This window comes from Triturus cristatus, chromosome 12 (assembly GCF_964204655.1).
Source record: "Triturus cristatus chromosome 12, aTriCri1.1, whole genome shotgun sequence".
NCBI lineage: Eukaryota > Metazoa > Chordata > Amphibia > Caudata > Salamandridae > Triturus > Triturus cristatus.
This window is the reverse complement of record NC_140595.1, coordinates 74,983,583-75,005,052: the sequence shown is the minus strand read 5'-3', so window position 1 is coordinate 75,005,052 and position 21,470 is coordinate 74,983,583. Positions and strand designations below refer to the sequence as shown.

General features: G+C 42.7%; 1 protein-coding gene and 1 long non-coding RNA gene across 2 annotated transcripts in view; one reads left to right on the top strand and one right to left on the bottom strand.

Moving 5' to 3' along the window:
• The window catches only part of LOC146772583 (uncharacterized), a 30,024-nt gene extending 18,854 nt beyond the window's left edge, over positions 1-11,170 (bottom strand). The window contains exon 1 of the long non-coding RNA XR_014972391.1: positions 10,968-11,170. This is a non-coding gene — a long non-coding RNA (uncharacterized LOC146772583). The remainder of the gene's footprint in view (positions 1-10,967) is intronic.
• LOC146772582 (uncharacterized) lies at positions 11,164-18,946 on the top strand. The gene is made up of 2 exons (XM_085639969.1): positions 11,164-13,456; positions 17,921-18,946. The coding sequence occupies exons 1-2, from the start codon at positions 13,027-13,029 to the stop codon at positions 18,766-18,768; spliced, it is 1,278 nt and encodes a 425-aa protein (XP_085496095.1). The 5' UTR covers positions 11,164-13,026; the 3' UTR covers positions 18,769-18,946.
• Positions 18,947-21,470: the final 2,524 nt, after the last annotated feature.

The following is a 21,470-nucleotide window of genomic DNA, read 5'->3' as shown; positions in this document are numbered from 1 at the left end:
TCTTTCCGGGGGGGCTACGCGAGTATCAGCAGTTTCAACTGTCACATAAATGTCAGTTGCTGTCGCCTCCAAAAATGGACGCAATGCTTCCCGCACTACTAGAGCTTCCGCCGCGCTGTCTAGCAGCGTTAGTGCCCATGTCAGGTTCCGAAGCTGTGTCCTGACCATCTGAGGCATATCTCGCTGAGATAGCAGCAACTTTCTTTTTCTGAAACGGTGGACGTGGTCTGGCAGCGTCTTCCTGCTTGCCTTTACCGTCAGTCTGGCGGGGGTGGTCTCGACCTTGAGTGCCCCGTCCTCTTCCACGCTCTCCACCACCAGAGTACGAAGTCGATGTTTCCTGTGAAGAACGAGGAGAGCGTTGTTCAGAAACCTGAAACCTATCAGGTGACTTAATACGAGTATGATCGCGCAAATCATAAGTGCGTTCACTATACGACTGAACTGGTGAGGCAGGACGAGAAACCTGTTTCTGTTGCTGCTTCTCCTGTTCCTTTGTTTAGGAAAGTTGGGCTTTTCGTCTTTTGTAGACAAACTCACCTTAGTTTGTTGCACTACATCGGGAATTTTGATGGTGGGTTTCACACCTAAGGCACTACGTCCAACCATCCTATAGGCTTTCGCAATAATTTTTGCGAACTCCCTAGGCTTATCGGCATCTGCCACAAGCTCCAGCATATTACCAACTTGGAACTGCATGGCATCTCCTTTGAGGTTGCCCATTACCATGGAACAAATCACATCAAAACTGTCGACAAGCCTTAATCCCAACTCAATAGCTGCCTCCGCACCATGACTTTCTTGAACTTTCTTGATGACGGAGGGTAGTACAGCCATAGATGGAGTGCCGTTGCACTTCGAATATGTCGCAGCAAAGACCTTGCCCCAATTGTCACAATCAACAAGTTCAGGGACTAGGTCTTTCGGCATAGTAATGGTGAGTATCCTGTGTTTATCCACAGGTGTAGTGTTTGGAAACACGGCTTCTAATTGATCAAATTTTTCCGCAAGCCAGTAAGGAAATTCATCCTTACTGAGGGGGCGCTTGCCGACAACCGCGTTACCCTTAACAGGGCTTATCACCACCGCGTGATGGTGATCCGCCCCGTGTCCAGCAACCGCAGGTGCTCCCACCTGAACTGTGCGTGACACATACTGCACTAAAGCCCAATGGACCGTAATCAGGGCTGTGTGTAGTGTTCTTAAATCACCCACTCCCACCGTCAGGTAGCGTGGGTGTGGAGTATATCCGGCCAGTACCGGCCATGTAGCCCCTGCAATTGACAACGGGCCCATTCTCGCCGATACGACCTCATGGGGGAGGGCGCCATTAAACCAAATTGTATGCTGCCAGGCAGAAATAGGAATTTCCAGAGTCCGATATGGGGCATAAGCCGCAGGTACAGCCGAGGCTGTATATTCGTGGAACAAATTATCGTCTGTATCCACCTCCGCAAAGGTCACCCATGAGTAAAACAACTCATATGGGTAGGTGGTATCAGCACTGACCACAAAGACTACGGACATCCCGTCATCAGGTACCCCATACGCCCTCAAATGAGCGCGCAGAGGAACCCTACTATGAGCGGGAATATTAACCGCCATAAGGACTCCTTAAAGAGTAACAACGATATTCACAGTAGCACTTGGGCTAAAAAATTATAACCTTTTTAATTTTCAAGCTTGATAGAACCTTTAGTCTAAACCTAGGTAGGTTAAACCGTCACTCAAGTTTTCCGGAAACGAGAGTGAGGGTAGTTGTGGACTAAAACTAGTACTACTAAAGCGTCTCAGACGTTAAGACCAAACGTTAGGTGCGCCATGTTGCAGGGATTCTGCTTTTGCACAGAACTATGCGCAGGAGACCAGGACCTCAGAGAATTGTGGTGTACCAGAAAACTCCCCTCAGAACCCAGAACCCCTTATCCGACTAGCTTAGTATCCCATTCGTTAGCCTAGATCTAGCTAGGCGGTCCCAATGTATAGACAAACCAGAACAAGCGACTTAGATATTTCTCAGGAGTGGTGGGAATCCGAAATACCTGTTCGTACTTATTTGTTAGTCCACAACATAATAATACAGACACGGTAAAGTTTAAAGAGTTTATTTTATAAACCTCGCGTCCTAAGATGCAGTACTTTGGCTAACACTAGCAGACTAACAGCACAGATCAGAATCATAAGCATTATTACAATACCATATAGAATGAAAGGAGCAATCATACTATTAATGACAGTGGTATACGGCCACACTCCTTTCACTATAATCTAATACATTATTATTATTAGACTATTAGAAGGTCTCTTAGGCTAACAGGGGGGACCCCATACCGTATAGATCAGCTTAGTAGAATCACATCAAAGGATCAGCTCTCACAGCATGCATCAGCTCTTCTGTTCGAATGAATGTAAAACCAAACTGTTCTGCAATATTAAAGACGCTTGTCCTTCAAATATTGGCAGCTGTATGCATGATATGTCTAACAAGTGGTACGATCAATCTAAATACAACACTCTGTACCTTCTAGTGACCCAGACGCGTTCTTTGCATGATGTACAGACCAAGGGCACATTTCACGGTTAAGAATGTGAAACAACAGTTTGTTATCCTGTAAGGCAAAGTCGAGTCAGCATTTCTAAAATGAATAACACATAACAACAGTGTCGTGTGCAGCGCAGCAGAAATGACAAGCTTGCTTGTTAACCATGATCTCGGTTATGCTAACTTAGTGTTGTAAATAGGGCGTGGCTTAATCCATCTCACAAGCCCTTGGAGATATTCCTCAAGATGATAAAGTACACAAAGTTCCTTTTCCCTTTTCTTGGAAATGAGTAACCACTGCATGCCAACCCAAGACAGTAACCAGCACTAGGGCAGTCTCCTCCTTCAGCTTCCTTGGTTTCTCTCCTTGACAAAGGTCCGTCTTGATTCCCAGAAGTGATCTAAAGTTCTGGGATCAGGGCCCCAATATTTATACTGCAAAATCCTTTGTCCTCTGAAGGCTGAGGGTGTCTGTGCCCAGCCAAAACCAGCTCTGTCCTCCTGGGTGCAGCTTCCTGGCAGGAGGTGGATACAGCATTGTTTGAGAGCAGACCTGGCCCAGGTAGCTGAAAGGAAATCTCCTCCCCCTACTCTCTATTCTATGAGGGCTCAAGTCAATGAAAGGAAATCTCTGTCCCTTACTCCCTATTCAATGCAGGTCCTATTCAGCCCAGCCCTGAACCATCAGACTGCAGGAGCCAAGGCTCTCTCCAGCCCACTGTCACTCACAAACCTCTAAAAGTGGCATTTTCAAACACAGAATGTAAAAATCACCCACACTAAAAGATGTATTTGAACATTCTGAGTTCAGACATACTAAACTTTATTTCCATATCTTGTTCCCTGGGTCAGTTATGAATGGGCAGTTCCCAAACTGCCCATTCAGGCCTATGGGAACAGATAGCCTTGCAATAGTGAAAAACGAAATTGGCTTTAATTCACTATCAGGACATACCACACACACCAGGGCATGTCCTACCTTTATATACAATGCACCCTGCCCCTGGGGCCTACATTAGGGGTGACTGATATGTAGAAAAGGGAAGGTTTAGGGGCTGGCAAGTGGGTGCACTTGCCAAGCCGACATGGCAGTCCCAGACTGCACACAGCCTCTGCAATGGCAGGCCTGAGCCACACTTTACAAGCTGCTTCTGTGGGTGGCACAACTAGTGCTGCAAGCCCACCAGCAGCATTTGATTTACAGGCCCTAGGTACACATGGTACACTGTACTAGGGTCTGACAAGTAAATCAAATAAGCCAATCATGGAGTCACTAATCCAATACAACAATTTAAAATAGGGAGTACTTGCACTTTGGCACTGAATAGCAGTGGCGAAGAGCCCAAAGCATCTAGACCAGCAAAAACATAGCAAAACATAGGAGGCAACAGTGAAAAAGTCGAAGGGAGATACACGCCAATGGTGCCTTGTCTCACAACAGATATTTAAATGAAAGCTTGTCATGTAAATAGCACGTTTCAATGAATTTGGAAGTCCACAAGGAGACTTTTGAAACCATGTGCATAATAATGCTTATAGTGGCGTGTTATAACTGCTGTGTAGCACAAATAGGCAAAACAACCTCCCACACGACCTATAGTGATTTCATTATGGCTGTACAAACTCTCGAAGGGCTTCCTATATTGTACAAATCAAAACTAATTCCTTTTTTCATTTAAATTTCATTTGAGTAATTAATTCAAGAAATATAATTCATTTTTTTGAAATCACATTAGTATTTTTGGTTTTTTTGCACATTTTTTTGAAATATGAAACATGATATTATATAATTTTTATAACCAAAGTGAAACAATATTTTTACATATATACAAATAAAACATGACAGACATATTGGTAGCACATTTGATAGTTATACTCTGGTTGCACAAGATTGTACTTTCAATATTGTGATACTTTTTGTCTTTTTCCTTCAGTAAATACAAAACATTATAAAAAAGAAACAAAATCAAAATGCACCTCTCACTCCATTCTACTGTCATTCAAACCACTCATACATACACACTATCAACCTATCTTTCACTTCCTGGCCTTTTTTTTTTTTTTATTTATATTTTTTATTGAGAGTTCATAGACACAGAAAGAGATTACAAGGGTCATCAGGCATGCAGATTAACATCAAGAATTAGGAATTTGGAAAATATAAATATGTATAATTATAATCAATTCATTATAGCATAACAGCAAAATAAATACAACATAAGCAGTATATTAAGCATCAGCAAGCATATTAGTAAATAAAGTGCATAGGGAGAATAGGAAAGAAAAGGGAATTCTGCTGTAGGATTGGATCTTTTAACACCTATCTAAACATATGAAATGCAAAGTGTCATTCTCATAGCAGAGGATGTTGATCCATTTAACTTTCAAACGTGCTCCAGTGCTTATGATAACTCCTGAGTGCTCCTGCTCTTAATGCATATTTTCTTTCCCTACCCTGGATCCGAAGTAGTTTAGCTTTCCATGCTTGAAAGGTTGGAGCTTTCTCTGATTTCCACAGTTATAGGATTAGGGATCTGGCTATTAATGATGCTATAAACAGAGCCTCATCGTGTGGAGTGGGGCTCGGAGAGCAGCCTAGTACTGCTATTGATATATCGATCTGGATATTGGCTTTGATCGAAATAGAGAGGTATTTTCCTATTTCTTCCCAGAATTCCGTTATTTTTGGGCATTCCCAAATTATATGACTCCAGGTGCCCTTCTCTACGCATCGAAAGCACTTATCTTCGACCAGGGGATAGATTTTGTGGAGAAATGAGGGAGTTCTATAAATAAGCCATTTACTATAAAATTGCATACGTTGGAAGTTCGCGCCGCAGAAGATTTTTTTATTAATTTTATCCCATGTCGGTTTGCTAATTTCAACGTCTTCCCTCTTTTTCCACCTGTCACTGACTTTAGTAAATACCTCGATTGCATTATCCTCTTTTAATACTTTGATCCACATGCTGATTTTCTTTAATGAGGGGTCGTTTAATGCTGTTGATACATCTCTTTTGTGAAATAAATTAGCTATATCGCAATATCTAAGTTCCGCGTGTAACATACAAAAAGACCATTGGAGGATTGTACTCGGTTGATGGATTTGCCTAAGAACTTCTTCCCATTTTTTCCATCTATTTCCCACAAGAAAGTCCTCTATTGTCTCAAAGCCATTCTCACCACAGAGTCTCGCTGTGTTAATATCCAAGCAGCCCCCTTCGCCAAAACTAAAATTAGTTAACATTGTTGAGCTGCTTAAATTGGAAATACCATAGAATGACAGGAGCTGGGTTTTGATTTTAAATAGCCATTGGAGAAACTTATAACGGACCTTCTTTGGATATTTCGTGATTCTGACAGGGTCCGTTATTTTAGATTCCAGCAGCATCCTTTTCATAAAAAAATTATCTGCCATGTAGTCATTTAGGAAAAAAAATCTAAAACTGTGGTGTGCAAAAGTAGCAAAATAATAATCTCTAATATTTGGGAGGGACAGTCCTCCTTGTATTGTTGGAAGATATAAAGTGCTAAGTGCTAATCTTGGGATTTTTTTAGTCCAAAGGAAAGAGGAAAACAAAGCATCCACTTTTCTAAAAAAAGAAACCTGGATAGGACAAGGGGCAGCGCTGAAAAGAAAATTAAAAAGAGGTAAAATTGACATACGAATTAAAGCAACCCGGCCCATTATGGAAAGTGGCAGTAAGTTCCAACGATCAAGGTGGGACCCGGCCTTTTTTAACAGAGGTATATAGTTTAATGAATATAGATCTTCCAAGTTATCCGAGATATATATTCCCAGATATCTCTTTGGGCATAAGTTATAATTCTGCCTAAATTCCGGCAATAAAGTGTCAACAGTGCAATTAAGTAAAATTATTTCAGTCTTATTAACATTTATTTTGTAGCCTCCCAGTTTTTGAAAATCAGAAAAGATTTTTAAAATTTTCACTTGACTTGCAGGCTTTGAATCTAAAAAAAGGGCAATGTCATCTGCATAGAGTTTAATATTTGTCATTCCGACTACTGGTGCTGTATCGGACATTATGCCCCTGATTGCAATGGCTAGAGGTTCAATAAAAAGTGCAAATAAAATTGGCGACAGGGGACACCCTTGCCGTGTACCTCTGCTAACCTGGCATGTCCCGACATTGCAGTTGTTAATAATGATGTGTGCCCTAGAGTTAATATAGAGTTGTTTTAAGAGAGAGATAAAAGCCTGCGGAAAATCAAAACTGTGCAAAATAGCAAAAAGACAGTCCCAGGACACCAGATCAAAAGCTTTTTCAGCATCAAGGAACCAAATTTGTGCTTTCACCTTGTTAATATTTAAATAATCCAGTGCCTCAAGTAAGAATCTTGTATTTGAATGGAGGTGTCTTCCTGTTATAAAACCACACTGATCCGGGCCTATAAGAGGCCCTATTATTTTATTCAGCCGGTTCGTTAGAAGTTTCGTAAAAATCTTATAATCTATATTTAAAAGGCTTATGGGCCTATACGAGTTTGAATTCTCCTTGTCCTTTCCTTTTTTTAAAATGCTAACCACAACTGCCGAATGAAAGCTTTCTGGGGGGACCCTCCTTGTATTAAATAATTAGCCAAAAGGAGGAGTTCTTTGCGCAAAGTCCCCTCAAATTTTTTTTAAAATTCGGCGGGGAGTCCATCATCCCCATTTGCCTTACCATTAGGTAAGGAAGAGATTACTTCATCTAATTCTAACCTTGTAAAGTCTTTGATCAAGAAATTGTTATCGTCGTCAACTAATTTAGGTATAGCGAAAGATTCTAAGAACGCAGAGATAGTCTCACGTGTGGCCGGTTCGGTAGCTTGATATACTTCCTTATAGTGATTTAAAAAAATCTCACCGATGGAAGCTGTGGTTTTAGCCTGAACATTAGTGACAGGGTTCATTAATTTCTCAATCCTATTACGTACTTGATTTTCGTTAGCTTGCCAGGCTAAAAGTTTACCTGCATATTCGCTCTCCACATATAACCTTTGGGCATAAAAATTACTGTTAACATTACCCAGATCGTAATAAAAATCTTTCATTTTATTCTTTGCCTCAAGGAGATTTTGCCTAGAGTAAGGGGATCTTGTCCTATAGTGTTCTTGAGTTGCCTGCGTAAGATTTACTTGTAGGTTTTGCTTTGCCTCCCTTCTCTCCTTCTGCTTTGGGATTTCTTTAGATGTAATTATTCCACGCAAGGTAGCCTTAAAGGCATCCCAGGTCACATTGAGTGGGGCTGTACCTCTATTTCTTGCAAAGAACTCACAGATCTCTTCCTCAATATCTGCGCACCATTGTGTTATACTTATTAAAATACCATCTCATAGGTGGTTTAAATTCGTGCATTCCAACATTTAACTCCATAGAAATTGCTGCATGGTCGGAAAATGCGTTTATTAAATGAACATATTTGTGTACTTCTAACCCGTGTGATGTTAAAAAAAAGTCTAACCTGGACGCTGAATTGTATTTTGCTGAGTAGCACGAATAGAGACGTCCAACCGTATTGCGTGATCGCCAATAGTCAACAACGTCAAGATCTAACTTGCAGCTCTGTAATGCGATGGCCACTTGAGGTTTATTCTGGCGCCTATCTTTTTTTGAAGAATCAACTAAAGGGTTCTGTAAAAAGTTGAAATCCCCTCCCCATATTATTTGCCCAGGTAATCCTGTTAGTGCTTGCTTCAATTGTAAAATTGGCAGAGGGTCGTCTATAACTGGAGCGTAGATTGTAGCTAAGATTATATTTACATGGTTAAATTTACCATGTAAAAGTGCCCATCTGCCACTGGGGTCGAAGAGTGTACCCTCCAAAATAAAGCTTACATGTCTTCCTATTAGGATGCAAACCCCTCTCTGTGCAAGTCCAGCTATAGAGAAGATTTTATGTCCAACCCAGCCCTTGAAGATTTTATCAGATTCGGTCCGGGTTCTATGATGGGTTTCTTGTAAAAAGATAACATCAGGGTTCAGGCTCTTTAGCCAACACTTAATAGCAATTTTTTTACGGGGGTTATTCAGACCGTTAACATTAAAAGAGACAAACTTCAATGTATTACTCATCCCTCAATAGTTGTGCAAATACGCAAATCTGAGCATTTGTGCAAACATAGCGGTTAAAATAAGGAGGAAAAACAGACTTCATTGTATTACTCATCTCCCATTGGTAGTGCAAATATGCAAAAAAAAACAGTACTTCGATAGTCCAAGTAGCAGCAAATAATTAATCTGAGCAATTGTGCAAACATAGCCGTTAGGATAAAGAGGAATAAACACCTTATGTGCAAATACGCAGTTTTCATAGTTCGTTAGACTCGGGACTATAATATTTAAAATGCCAAGAAAAAAAAACAAAAACAAAAAAAAAAAGGAACACCGCCAGGTAGGATGCTACTGCTAACCATTCCTAAATGTTCCATTTCCTTCTGTAGTGCCAATTGATCAAACAAATTCCTAATAAATGAACTCTCTTTTTTTCCCCTGCAACCCCACCAAGTGGAGTATGGAAAAACATATTGCCTTTGAACTCTCTTTTTCCCCCTTGCGACACCGCCCTTCACCCCCCTCCCCCCTCCCCTTGAGTGGACGGAGACCCCAGTGTCCCACTTCCGTCCTTCTCTGTGTCTTCTTTTTGGATGCCATCTCATTGCATCCTTGTGTGCTTCCTGTTTCCGCCCTCAAGTAATAGTGAATCAAACAAGATTCAGCGACTTATTTAATTTATTACCCCCGAGGCCATCGAGGAATGTCTGGGCTTCATGAAGAACCGAGAATATAAAAAATTTTCCTTTAGCCAAGACTTTGAGTTTCGATTGCTGCACTATCATAGCTTGGGCTCCCTTACTCTTAAATGAGTCAATGAGCTTCACAAAGTCCCTGCGCCTGTGAGCAGATGCTGCCGACATATCACCAAAAATTCGAAAATTATTCGCCCCCTCCACGTTGAAAGTTCTTTTAGAAAATGCGATGTTCCGAATTTTTTCTTTTATCCTGAAGTCTGAGAAATTAAGCAAAATTGTTCGGGGGTATTTCAAATTATTTGGTTTATGTACGGGGACTCTGTGTGCCCTTGTGATAGTAAGGTCGCCTTGTAGGCCAGGGATAGCTTTTTTCAATAAAGAGTCTGTCCACCTGACTACATCTTTATCCTCAAGACCTTCTGGTATGCCTACAAGGTGAAGATTCGATCTCCTATTATAATTCTCGAGGTGCTGAAGCTTTTCCTCTAAGTGGGATTTCTCTCTGTTAGTCACCACCAGGTTTTGCTGAATTGTAGATAGAGAGTCCTCGAGAGAAGATATCCGAGCCTCAGCTTCTGAGACCCTCAGAGGGATGTTGCCAAGACACTCCTCCATCTTCGTAAGTCTACTGTGTAGGAAAGAGATTTCCTGAGTCTGGGAAGATTTGAAATCTCTTAGTTCCTGGAGAATGGTAACTAGGATATCTTCCATCGTGTTTGATTTTGTAACACTCAGAGGAACAAGCAAGCCATCATCGTGGGAGATCGGAGAAGCTTCAAGACTTATTGCTTGGCTTGGGAATATCGTGGTTTGCTTGCTGCTTAAGCCTGAGCTTGGGCTTGTAGCTGGTGGCAGCAGAGAATGGAGGGAAAGCGAAATATTAGAAGAGATCGCAGTTGGAACCGTTGGTGAGGGTAATGGAACATCTTCTCGTCTTGTCGGTGTCTTCTGTGCTGTGGTGCTGCTTACTTGACCTCCAGTATTGAGGACATCATGCTCTAAAGAGGCACTTGTACTCTCCTGGTTTAACCCGCTACGTGAAGGAGTACTTGAGGACTGTCCCTGCTGAAGAGGATTTTTTGAAAAGAGAGGGTATTGTTTCGGGGTAGAGCAGCTCTCATGGCAAGTAGAAGGGGACATATTAGGAGCCATGGCCAATTTGTCCGTGCTTACCATACTTTTACCTCCCTCGTCCATTCTTAGTCCCTTGTCTTTCGCACCTCCCTCTTCTTTGTCCCCAACGGCAAGCAAGCTCAACTCTGCGGATAGTTCAGACAGGGTCAGACTCTCTACTTCTTCATCCTCTTCGCCCTCCTCTTGGTCATTTTCCTCATTGTTGTCGTCCTCGGCCTGCTTCTTTAACACATTATACTTATTTTTTCGAAATAAGTCAGTGGACCCCAGCGGCCTCTGTTTAAGGGCTTCTTTTTGTTGATTTTTCCTTTTATTTTTTCTCTCCCCTTTAGGGGTCAATGGAATTAGGGGCTTAACTTCCCTGCCCTGCTCTAGCTTGGAGTGTTTGCCCCTCGCTCTTGCCGCCATCTGGATCGTAGCTTTTAAATTCACCTTTTCAATTGTCAATGAACTTACAAAAAATGCGTCGATGTAGAATTGCAAAGGGTGTAATGTGGCAAAGCGAGCGTGAACTGGATAGCAACCCAGTGTGCCTTACCTCACAGTGGACCAGCGTCTGGCAGCAATGTCTCTCAGTCCCCTCGGGTAATCAACCGCTCCAGATAAGATGGCAAAATTGGAATAGCAGCGTGCTGTATCGCAGGCAATTTACGATACTTTTTTCCCGGCACGTCGGACCAGCTGCCAGCTCCGCCCATCTGCAAGGCACAAGACAGGGCAGGGCAGGTTCCCACACACCCAAGAGAGGAGAAAATCAGCAAAAGAGGCTCCGTTCAATCATGCTGAGTAAAGCCCCCAGCAGGGTCCCACGTCCGATTTTGAAGTGCCTCTAGGCGCTATCTGCTCACGCTGTTGGTGGACACCAATGAGGCAGAGCAGTGTGACTCCTATGGTCCTCCTATGGTCCTCCTTGCACCAATGGCAGCAGGTGGTAGCACAGAAGGGTAGAAACCGGCAAAGCGGAGCCCGGACTGCAGGCAAAGCAGGATCCGGACTGAAGGGTAAAAAGCAGGACCCGGACTGCGGGGCCCCGCGTCCGATTTTAAAGCGCCTTCAGGCGCTGTCTACTGCCGCTGTGAAGTAGATGCCGGTGGAACAGGGCAGGGTGTCCTCCTTGGACCAATGGCGGCAGGTGGTGGCAGAGAAACAGGCAGAGCGTTCGAATTTAAAGCGGGACTCCCGGAGCGTTCATCACGGGGCCCCTAGCTCCGAGAGAGGAGAAAACCAGCAGAGGAGTAGAGCCCCCAATAGAGCCTCAGCGGGGCCTCTGCAGCCAGGAAAGGAATGAAAAACGGCCGCAGCATTCCGCTCTCGTGGGCGTGGCCTCAAAGGTTAGAGGAGCAGGAAGCAGGAAGCCTTGACAGAACGTGCTACTACACTATATGGTAGAGTTCTAATTTATCCATCCAAGGTGTGGCCGTCAGCCAGGGGTGTCAAATAGCCAACGTACGCTTCGGTGAATTCTGTTTTATTAATGTCCACCTTCCTCAGGGCCATCCACTTTATGTGTAAAATCTTACTAGTAGAGGTGCGATGAGAAAAATCCTAATAAAAAGAACCAGGTGATTGTCCTTTGCCGCAAATCGCTGTTTTCTTATTTTGGTTCGCGTCCTAATTCAGAAATGTCTTGCTACACAAGCCATTAAGTTTTGAAAGAGGCATGATAACTCTTTGTATCTCCTCACTGTGTCTTTCGAAATTTCTTATCTTTATGTAGAAAACAGAAATCTTTAGGGACGATGTCTTCCAGTACCTTTTGCGCTAGTTTCTAATTCAACCATCCAGGCTACAATCATTTGAGTAGCTCTTCTCCTTCGTCAAACCGAATAGTGCTGCTTTTCCTCCTGCTGTGTAGCTACAGACATACAGAACAGAAGTCATGCAGATGGCACCATTCTATTTAAATCACTAATGCTAAGGAAAATTACAGCCCATGTTTTTGCCTGCTGTTTTGCTGCTTTATTTTTAATTTTCTAGATATTCACCAAATCAACTAAATCTATCTGTATTTATGTGCATTATCAGTACTAATGTAAAAAATGGAAGCTTAAAAACATTGCTGAGTTCTAGTTGTATTAATTTGGTAAACTGTTGCTATAGTTTCAAAATATATAGTCTTAAACTTGTTGTTCAGTTCAGGAGTGACTAAGAAAGGATACCAAAACTAGAAGGGGAAAATTGATATGAACCAAATATGTGTTTCAAAAGTATGTTTCTATGTTGAAAAAGATTGTGTTCATTTACAGGCACATGCATCAAAAATGAAAATTGCGAGTTCTTATTAGCGATTTTTAAGGAATCGCAAATAAAGACTCGCAAACCGCGATGCACCACAAAAATTGAGAGAAAATAAAGAATCGCTAAAAATCGCAAATATAATAGCGATTCCGGCAATTGCGAACTCGCTAATAGCGATTTCGCTATTTGCGAAATCGCAGTTACCGAAGTTGCATTTTGATGCATCCTGATGACATCACAACCAGGAAGTGAGCAGCTCCAGCCTCATTTCCAGTGCACAGTCTCAGGGAGAGGAGGGAGCTGGCTCTGGGAGCTGAACAGGAGTGGGACAGAGACATCAGAAAAACTTCCTCTACCAAATGGAAGCCTCACAAACAGCAGAGGAGAGCCAAACAGGCAGGAAGCGCAAAATAAAGTTTGCAGAAAAAGAAATTGACACCCTCATTGAGGGAGTAGTCCACAGCCATGATAAGCTGTTTGGAAAGGCATCATTAAAAGTGGCAGAGCAGGAGAAAAGGAAAATCTGGCTCCGGATCCAAAACAGGGTCAATGCCATTGGGGTGACACACCGCACCATTGAAGAACTGAAAAAACGATGGTACGACTTGCGCAGTCGGGCTAAGGTGCGCATAGCTGACTGGCTCAAGGAGGCAAAAAAGACAGGAGGGGGAACACCAACAGACACTGGGAACACTCCCATGGAGGACTTGGTCGAATCCACCATCCAGCCAGAAGCTGTTGTAGGGGTGACCCAGCTTGACACGTCCGGAGCAGCAAACACATCTGAAGGTAAGATGAATGCATGTTACCATTATCCCAAAATGTAAAGGTAGAACATGACCACAGTACAGCCCAATTGCACACTTTGACCATCCAGCACACAATGTATACATTAGGGGTGGTGCATTATGGGAGATGTAGTCAGGTCAAGCAGTTACAATGTAACGAATCAATTGTAAGGGAGTAAGAAGAATACATGATCCATTCACCTTCCAGTTACAAGTTTATCATCAACAGAGAATGGATCACTGGTACCTGTTATCCAGGGTTAAGTGGTTTTTCGACTGTTCCTTAAAAAACCCTCATTCACGTTTTTAGATGGTTTCTGTGGCGGTATCTGTGGCGGTATATCTTGATTCTCCGCCTAAATAACGTGACAGCATCATCATTGGGTTTAGTATTGTGCTACCTCCACCCGGAGGAAACCACTGGATATTTCAGTAGTGATCGGAAATAAAAAATAAAAATTGAAAAGGTTGGTTTAGGTGCTCGTGTGCAGTGATTCGAGTGAATTAAAAAGGATGTTCCCTTATGCTACCTGGACCATGAATTTATTGTTGTCTGGAGCACAGGGAAAGGATAAAAAAGGGGAGGAGATTGTACAGAGAGGGCAATTAGTGTGTCCACTGTACGATCAGTCCGGTGTGTGGGTCGACATGTTTCAGCTCCTCATGTGCCCCGTAGGGTCAGGTGAGCTTTCTTCAGGACCTAAGGGTGTTGTGATAGAGAGGGGTATTGCCCACTGTCTAGGTAAGGGGTTCAGAAGGAGATACGTTGAGCTCCTTGTGCGAGGTTAGTACCTATGGTGGAGAGAGAGAAGTAAAAGACATATATTTGGCAAATTAAAATACCCAAGATGATAAAGGCGGAGCAACATGGCAATTCTTTAAATACAGTAAATAGCAAGTGGTGTTCGAACATGCCGCTGGCTACATAGATGAAACAAAAGCAAGTAAAAATGGCACATCTTTTGTAATGATATCTGTACATAAATTGGTTCACGGAGAATCTCCGGTTGTGTTAAGGGCATTGTGAAAAAGAAACTTGATAACGTCCCGCAGTAAATGGTGAGTGAAAGCAATCGGATGTTTCTCCGAGAGGGACTCATCATGTTGCTAGAAGGGGGGTTGTGGTTCATAGGTTTGTATGCCACTACGCTAGTATGGTCTTGCTTACTTGTCCAGATGCGTGGTATGAGCAATGGCTTCGTGTTGTCTATAAAGAAGTGTGATTCAAAGTCTATGTGCCAATATGTTGGTGCGGTCTTGCTTATTGGCCCAAATATGTGGTATGAATAACAGCGTGTATTTGATATAAGTAGGAGAGTTGATCGTCACCCTCATTCAATTTCACGCCAAACAATTGTTATTAGATAATAGAGGAGCGATATTGTGGCGTATTTGTTAAGTAATGGTGACAGCGTAATCTGTTGAACTCTCCAGAGAGGCAGAGAGCGACATGTAATACTCATACATTCAAGAGCACTCGTTATTAAAGTAACACGCACCCTCGTTCAATTTCGTGCCAAACGCTTGCTTTCAGGTAGAGGAGGAGTGATATTACGGCGTATTTGTTAAGTAGTAAGTGATAACGTGAACTGTTGAACTCTCCACAGAAGCAGAGAGTGGCATCTGAAACTTGTACAATCACGAACACTCGTTATCAAAATGACACGCATACCTTGAGAAGCTCCGTGTTGGGGCTTCCGAGGAAGAATTACAGCGCAGTTTAGCTGTGGAAAAAGGAACAGGGGGGGTAGAGGAGAGGAGAACTATAAAGATATTGAAAGTTAGGGACAAGTAATTTCAGAGTAACGTTACGTGTCTCCTTCTCGTGCTGTCTTCCTACCGGGATTACCGCTGAGCACGACTTGTGCTGACGCTGTCTTCCTGTTGTGCTGACGACAGGCTGGTTTCAGGAGGTTTCTTAAAGTTATGGTGGAAAATGAGAAAGGACTGGTGTAAAGTGAAAAAAGAGTGAAAAAAGACTATGGGCTGGGTCGAGTTTCACCAAAAATCACACAGTTGATCTTGGATTTTAGATTTGTTATGTTCTAGAGTCATGATGGTAAAAACTGTCGTTAGTAGACATCGTGAACATTTAGATGCAAAAAATAATAACAACAAACAGCAGACTCCGACAATTCTAATACTATGGTTGATTGATGGGAGTAATGCTTTGGAGTTGATACGATGGTTTGAAAGAACGGAGGTTGTCATTCTGTTAAATGGGAATAATGGTACAAAGACCTGGTAGGTGGTAATTATCAAAGAATGTTATTTTTCCAGAGTGAGTTGATGGTCTATGATTCACTCAACCAGGGGATATCATCATTCAAGCCTATTGTGTTAGTTTTCAATCGATGTACCCATCTTTGTTCTTTTGTGAAGAGATGTTTTTCAACATTAGGTGACCCTGACACCATGGTTTCTAGTACTATCCACTTCAGATCATCAAGCGTGTGTGGGAAGTCAATGAAATGGCTGCTCATCTTGGTGGTGTGACGTTTACATTTGACGTTGCTTCTGTGTTCGCAAATTCGCAGTTTTATTTTGCGGCACGTCATCCCAATGTATCTCAATTTGCAGGGGCAGGTAATCATGTAGATAACATGAGTGGTGTTGCAGTTAGTGTGCTGTCTCATTGTCCAAACCCGATCGGGTGTCAGTTCGATGGATTTCGTTGTTTCTGTTAAGTGACAGACGGAGCAATGTCCACAGGGGAAGTGGCCTACCACTGGTGGCAGGCCCCATAGATTGTTAATGTTTCCATTTGTCTTTTCTTCCAGGGGGCGAGTGTGTACTAACATGTCTTTAAAATTTTTTGTTCTTCTGTTCGCAAAACGAGGTTTGGACCAGTCCAGAGTGCCTGAGGTTAGTATGCGCCAGTTCTTGTTGATGATTTTCTTGATTGTATTGCTGGCTGTGTTGTATGTGGTAACACATGTCAATTGGTCCGGTGGTTGTGTTCTGGGTATTATTTCTAGAAGGTTTTCTCTGTGTTGATTCCTTGCTCTTTTTTGACATTTATTTACAATTCTGGCAGGATAGTCACGTTTTAATAGTTTTGTGCACAAATCTTGTGCTTGTTCTTTGTATTCACTCAGTTCACTGCAGTTTCTTTTGAGTCGCAGGAATTGACTGTAAGGTAGATTTTCTCTGAGTGTACGTGGGTGGACTTAACAAATACGCCACAATATCGCTCCTCTATTATCTAATAACAATTGTTTGGCGTGAAATTGAATGAGGGTGACGATCAACTCTCCTACTTATATCAAATACACGCTGTTATTCATACCACATATTTGGGCCAATAAGCAAGACCGCACCAACATATTGGCACATAGACTTTGAATCACACTTCTTTATAGACAACACGAAGCCATTGCTCATACCACGCATCTGGACAAGTAAGCAAGACCATACTAGCGTAGTGTCATACAAACCTATGAACCACAACCCCCCTTCTAGCAACATGATGAGTCCCTCTCGGAGAAACATCCGATTGCTTTCACTCACCATTTACTGCGGGACGTTATCAAGTTTCTTTTTCACAATGCCCTTAACACAACCGGAGATTCTCCGTGAACCAATTTATGTACAGATATCATTACAAAAGATGTGCCATTTATACTTGCTTTTGTTTCATCTATGTAGCCAGCGGCATGTTCCAACACCACTTGCTATTTACTGTATTTAAAGAATTGCCATGTTGCTCCGCCTTTATCATCTTGGGTATTTTAATTTGCCAAATATATGTCTTTTACTTCTCTCTCTCCACCATAGGTACTAACCTCGCACAAGGAGCTCAACGTATCTCCTTCTGAACCCCTTACCTAGACAGTGGGCAATACCCCTCTCTATCACAACACCCTTAGGTCCTGAAGAAACCTCACCTGACCCTACGGGGCACATGAGGAGCTGAAACATGTCGACCCACACACCGGACTGATCGTACAGTGGACACACTAATTGCCCTCTCTGTACAATCTCCTCCCCCTTTTTTATCCTTTCCCTGTGCTCCAGACAACAATAAATTCATGGTCCAGGTAACATAAGGGAACATCCTTTTTAATTCACTCGAATCACTGCACACGAGCACCTAAACCAACCTTTTCAATTTTTATTTTTAATTCCGATCACTACTGAAATATCCAGTGGTTTCCTCCGGGTGGAGGTAGCACAATACTAAACCCAATGATGATGCTGTCACGTTATTTAGGCGGAGAATCAAGATATACCGCCACAGATACCGCCACAGAAACCATCTAAAAACGTGAATGAGGGTTTTTTAAGGAACAGTCGAAAAACCACTTAACCCTGGATAACAAGCAGTTACAATGACAAATCTCAGAGAAACAACCCAAAATAGTTTAATAGATTATGAATTCATTAACAAAGTAACAAATGTATTACTGTGACATTTTGATCACAGACATTAAATAATGCAGTTTTGCACTGTTTCAACTCACAGATGCTCAACGTGTAGAAGCCGTGGATAGCGATTCCCCAGACATGCAGGACACCAGCGCAGGTGAACACATGGACACACCCGTGGTGCAAATAAATCCGTCACGTGCCACACACTCACGCAGGCCAACTGTCCCATCCCTAGTCACCATGGAGTGTGATGATGAGGCTGATGCAACACCAGGTGGCAGCCATGGACAGCCCACTTCCATCCAACAACCACAACCACAGGTCCCCAGAACCAATCTCAGAGTCCAGCGTAGAAGAGGAAGAGCACTCAGGACACAGCAGGAGGAGCAACCAATTGATGTCTGGGGTGGTCTGGAGGGACAGATGCTCTGTATGCAGCGCCTGCAGACAAAGAACACACGTGCAGTGCAATTCCAAATAGACAAGATGGCAAGCAACATAGCAGTACTATCAGAAAGTGTGCAGCAACTGAGCAAGGTGATGCAGGAGGGAAATGTATCCCAAAAGAGACAGCATCGTGAACTAAAGCAGCACCTCAAAATGTTTGCAAAATCGAACAATAGGCTGGCCACCACAACTGCACTGCTGGCACGTAGGTCTGTGACCATGCAAACTGAAATGTGCCATTGGAGCGGGGATGTGGCTAAAGCACTGGACCAGGTCACCAATGCAGTTGAATTGCTTAATGCTTCCACAATTGCGGCCAACAATTCCACACCTGACGAGGGTAGTGAGGGTGCCTCAAGCCTAAGCAGTTTGGCAATTCCAGTCGCCACTGCAGGAAGACGCAACACACGCAGCAATACCCCCTCCGCTTCCAACATTAGGGATGACCATGCTGGCTCTGACAGGCGTCTGGGTGTTCGTGGTAGAAAGCGCTAGACTGCCATGTACAAGTACATTCTACTATGGTGACGTAACCATTGTTGTGATCTGACTTTTTACTGCCTTACAAGTCCATTTTCATTTGCAAACCACTTATATACATTAGACAGGTCAGATTAAAAGTGTGCTTCAACACTCATGACATATTTATTTAATTAAAGATTACTTTGATTGCAATATAACGTGTCTGTGTCATCATTACTCACCTCAGAAATAATTTTGTGTGATGTCCAATCTTCTCCTACGCCCTTCTGCTGCGTTTGCCCCTTGTGCTGCATGGTGGTGTGGCACATGCTGGTTCCCATCCTCCGAATCGCTGTCAGACGCCTCGATTTCCATTCCTCCCTTTGTCGCAATATTGTGCAGCATGGCACATGCTGCTACTATCTTGCAGCATTGTTCAGGATTGTACTGCAGTGCTCCACCGGTCTTATGTAGACATCTGAATCGGCTCTTCAGCAGCCCAAATGTGCGCTCTATGATGTTCCTTGTAGAGATATGTGCTGCATTGTACCTCTGTTGATTGGCAGTTGTGGGATTGAGGTAAGGCGTCATGAGGTAATTACGCGAGGCGTATGCGCTGTCACCTACATGTAAGGAAGGAAAGGGTCAGTGGCAGTTTGACATTGACATGCGTACAATGACAGTGAGAAACAATTACACATATTTACCAAGCAGATGTCCCTCTCCAAATTCTCCCCTGACAAGACGGGTGTGTATGCCACTTTGCCTGAAAATATAAGAATCATGTGCACTCCGGGGAAATTGCGCAACTATGTCAGTGATGATGTTTTTGGCATTGCATACAACCTGAATATTGAGGGAATGGTAACATTTCCTATTTCTATATAAATATTACTGTGCTGCAGGGGGACATATTGCCACGTGGGTGCAATCAATACAACCCAACACATGTGGGAAGCGAGCTATCTGGTAGAACTCCTGTTTGGTTTTTGCAAGGTCAAGCGCGGTGGTAGGGAACTTGATGTGAGACCCGATAAAGGCCATCATGGCATCAAGGAATGCTTTGAATATTCTTGAAAGTGTGCTTTGTGACACACCTCCTGCTACAGCAATGACCCCCTGGAAACTGCCTGAAGCCAGTAGGTGTAGGCAACATAGGACCTGCACATGCGTTGGGATAGCATTGGTCCTACGTGTCTGTCGTTGCAGTATGGGGTCCAATTCATTGATTAGATCATGGATCATTGCTGCATTGAGCCTATACTTATCGTATATCTCATCCTCTTGCTGTCCTAGCAAAGTTATGCGGACTCTGTAAATGCGCTCATTTATTCGTCTCCGTCTCTGTCCGGCAGCCTGCAGCCTCATCCTCCTCGCCATGAGGTAAATCCCTGCCATTGTGAAAGGTGCTGGCTCATTCTGGATGTGTTTAAATGGGTTTTAGTTGGTTTTCAGCTGTCTCTGATTTGCACTCATGATTACCACCTGGTTGTGATCCTTCTTAATTAGCTCTCGCAAAATTGCGATTTTCACGGGAATCGCAATTTGCGATTTTTTATGCATACATTTTGCGAATCTTTGTTTGCGATTCGCAGTTTGGGAGACGCTACTACCGAATCGCAATTTTAATCGCAGATTTTTTTGCGATTCCTTATTTTTGCGAAAAGTTGGGTTTTCGCAAATATACAGTTGATGCATTTCTACACGGTATTTTGCGATCGCAAACGGCCAATTTTTGCGATTCGCACCGTTTGCGATCGCAAAAAGGTTTGATGCATGTGCCTGTTAATGTTTAATCAATAAAGAATCATGTTATAAAGCTGACTAGAAGTGAAACAATAATCCTGTTCTGGTCCACTGTATGAAAGTAGGATCTGCTTCTATGGTTACCCCCACTTTTTGCCTGGTGCTAAGCTGTATTTTGACTAGTCTGACTGGGATTCTGCTAATCAGGACCCCAGTTTTTCTGCTTTCTCACTAAATAGTAGTGTTCAGTACTTAGGTACAGCCCAGATTGGATACTGGGGTACCCTTACAAGTCCATAGTATATGGTACTAAGGTACCCAGGGCATAGGTACACCAGAGGTCTCCCATGGGTTGAAGCATGTATTATGCCACCTATGAGAGACCATTCAAAATGGAACTACAGGCTTGCCATTGCAGCCTGTGTAAGCTGGTGCTACCTCCACTTACTAAAGATATAGGTTTCCTAAATCTTGGGTCACTGCACTTAAAACCTATAAGTAGGCTTTCCTGTTTTCAGTTTCTATTTTTGGTAAATTCTGGTGGGGTTTTTTCAGTTTTTCCAATACCTTAAAAAAACAGTGATTATCAGTGGTTACACATTTTTGCGCTATTAAAAACAACAAAAACAGTGTTTTACCGGTGTTTATGGAATTTTTATTTAATTTTAATTATTGCTTGCTTTCTGCGCTGATAGCATTCTTCATTAACTCTAAAGATTGTAAAGATGCTTTCAGCAAACAATCTAGCAAGTGACAAGGATCTCTTACAGGGAAGCACTTCAGCTCAGGTATTTTGACAGGCCATCATACAACTTTTTCATATACATAGCTGAATTACTACAAATACAAACAATATCACTCAAATCTTTATTGAACTTGGTAGGAACTTTTTTCAGCAGAATTCTAAGTCTCACTGTGTTCCATGTTTACCAAACGCCGGGTGTCATGTTTAAAGACTGGGGGGTTTGGCAATTTACTTACAATCAATA

Excerpts from the sequence above, each read along its gene's own strand:
- LOC146772582 (XM_085639969.1), top strand. The coding sequence starts at position 13,027 with ATGGAAGCCTCACAAACAGCAGAGGAGAGCCAAACAGGCAGGAAGCGC. Across the intron at positions 13,457-17,920 it reads AGCAGCAAACACATCTGAAG|ATGCTCAACGTGTAGAAGCC; the intron begins GTAAGATGAATG and ends TTCAACTCACAG.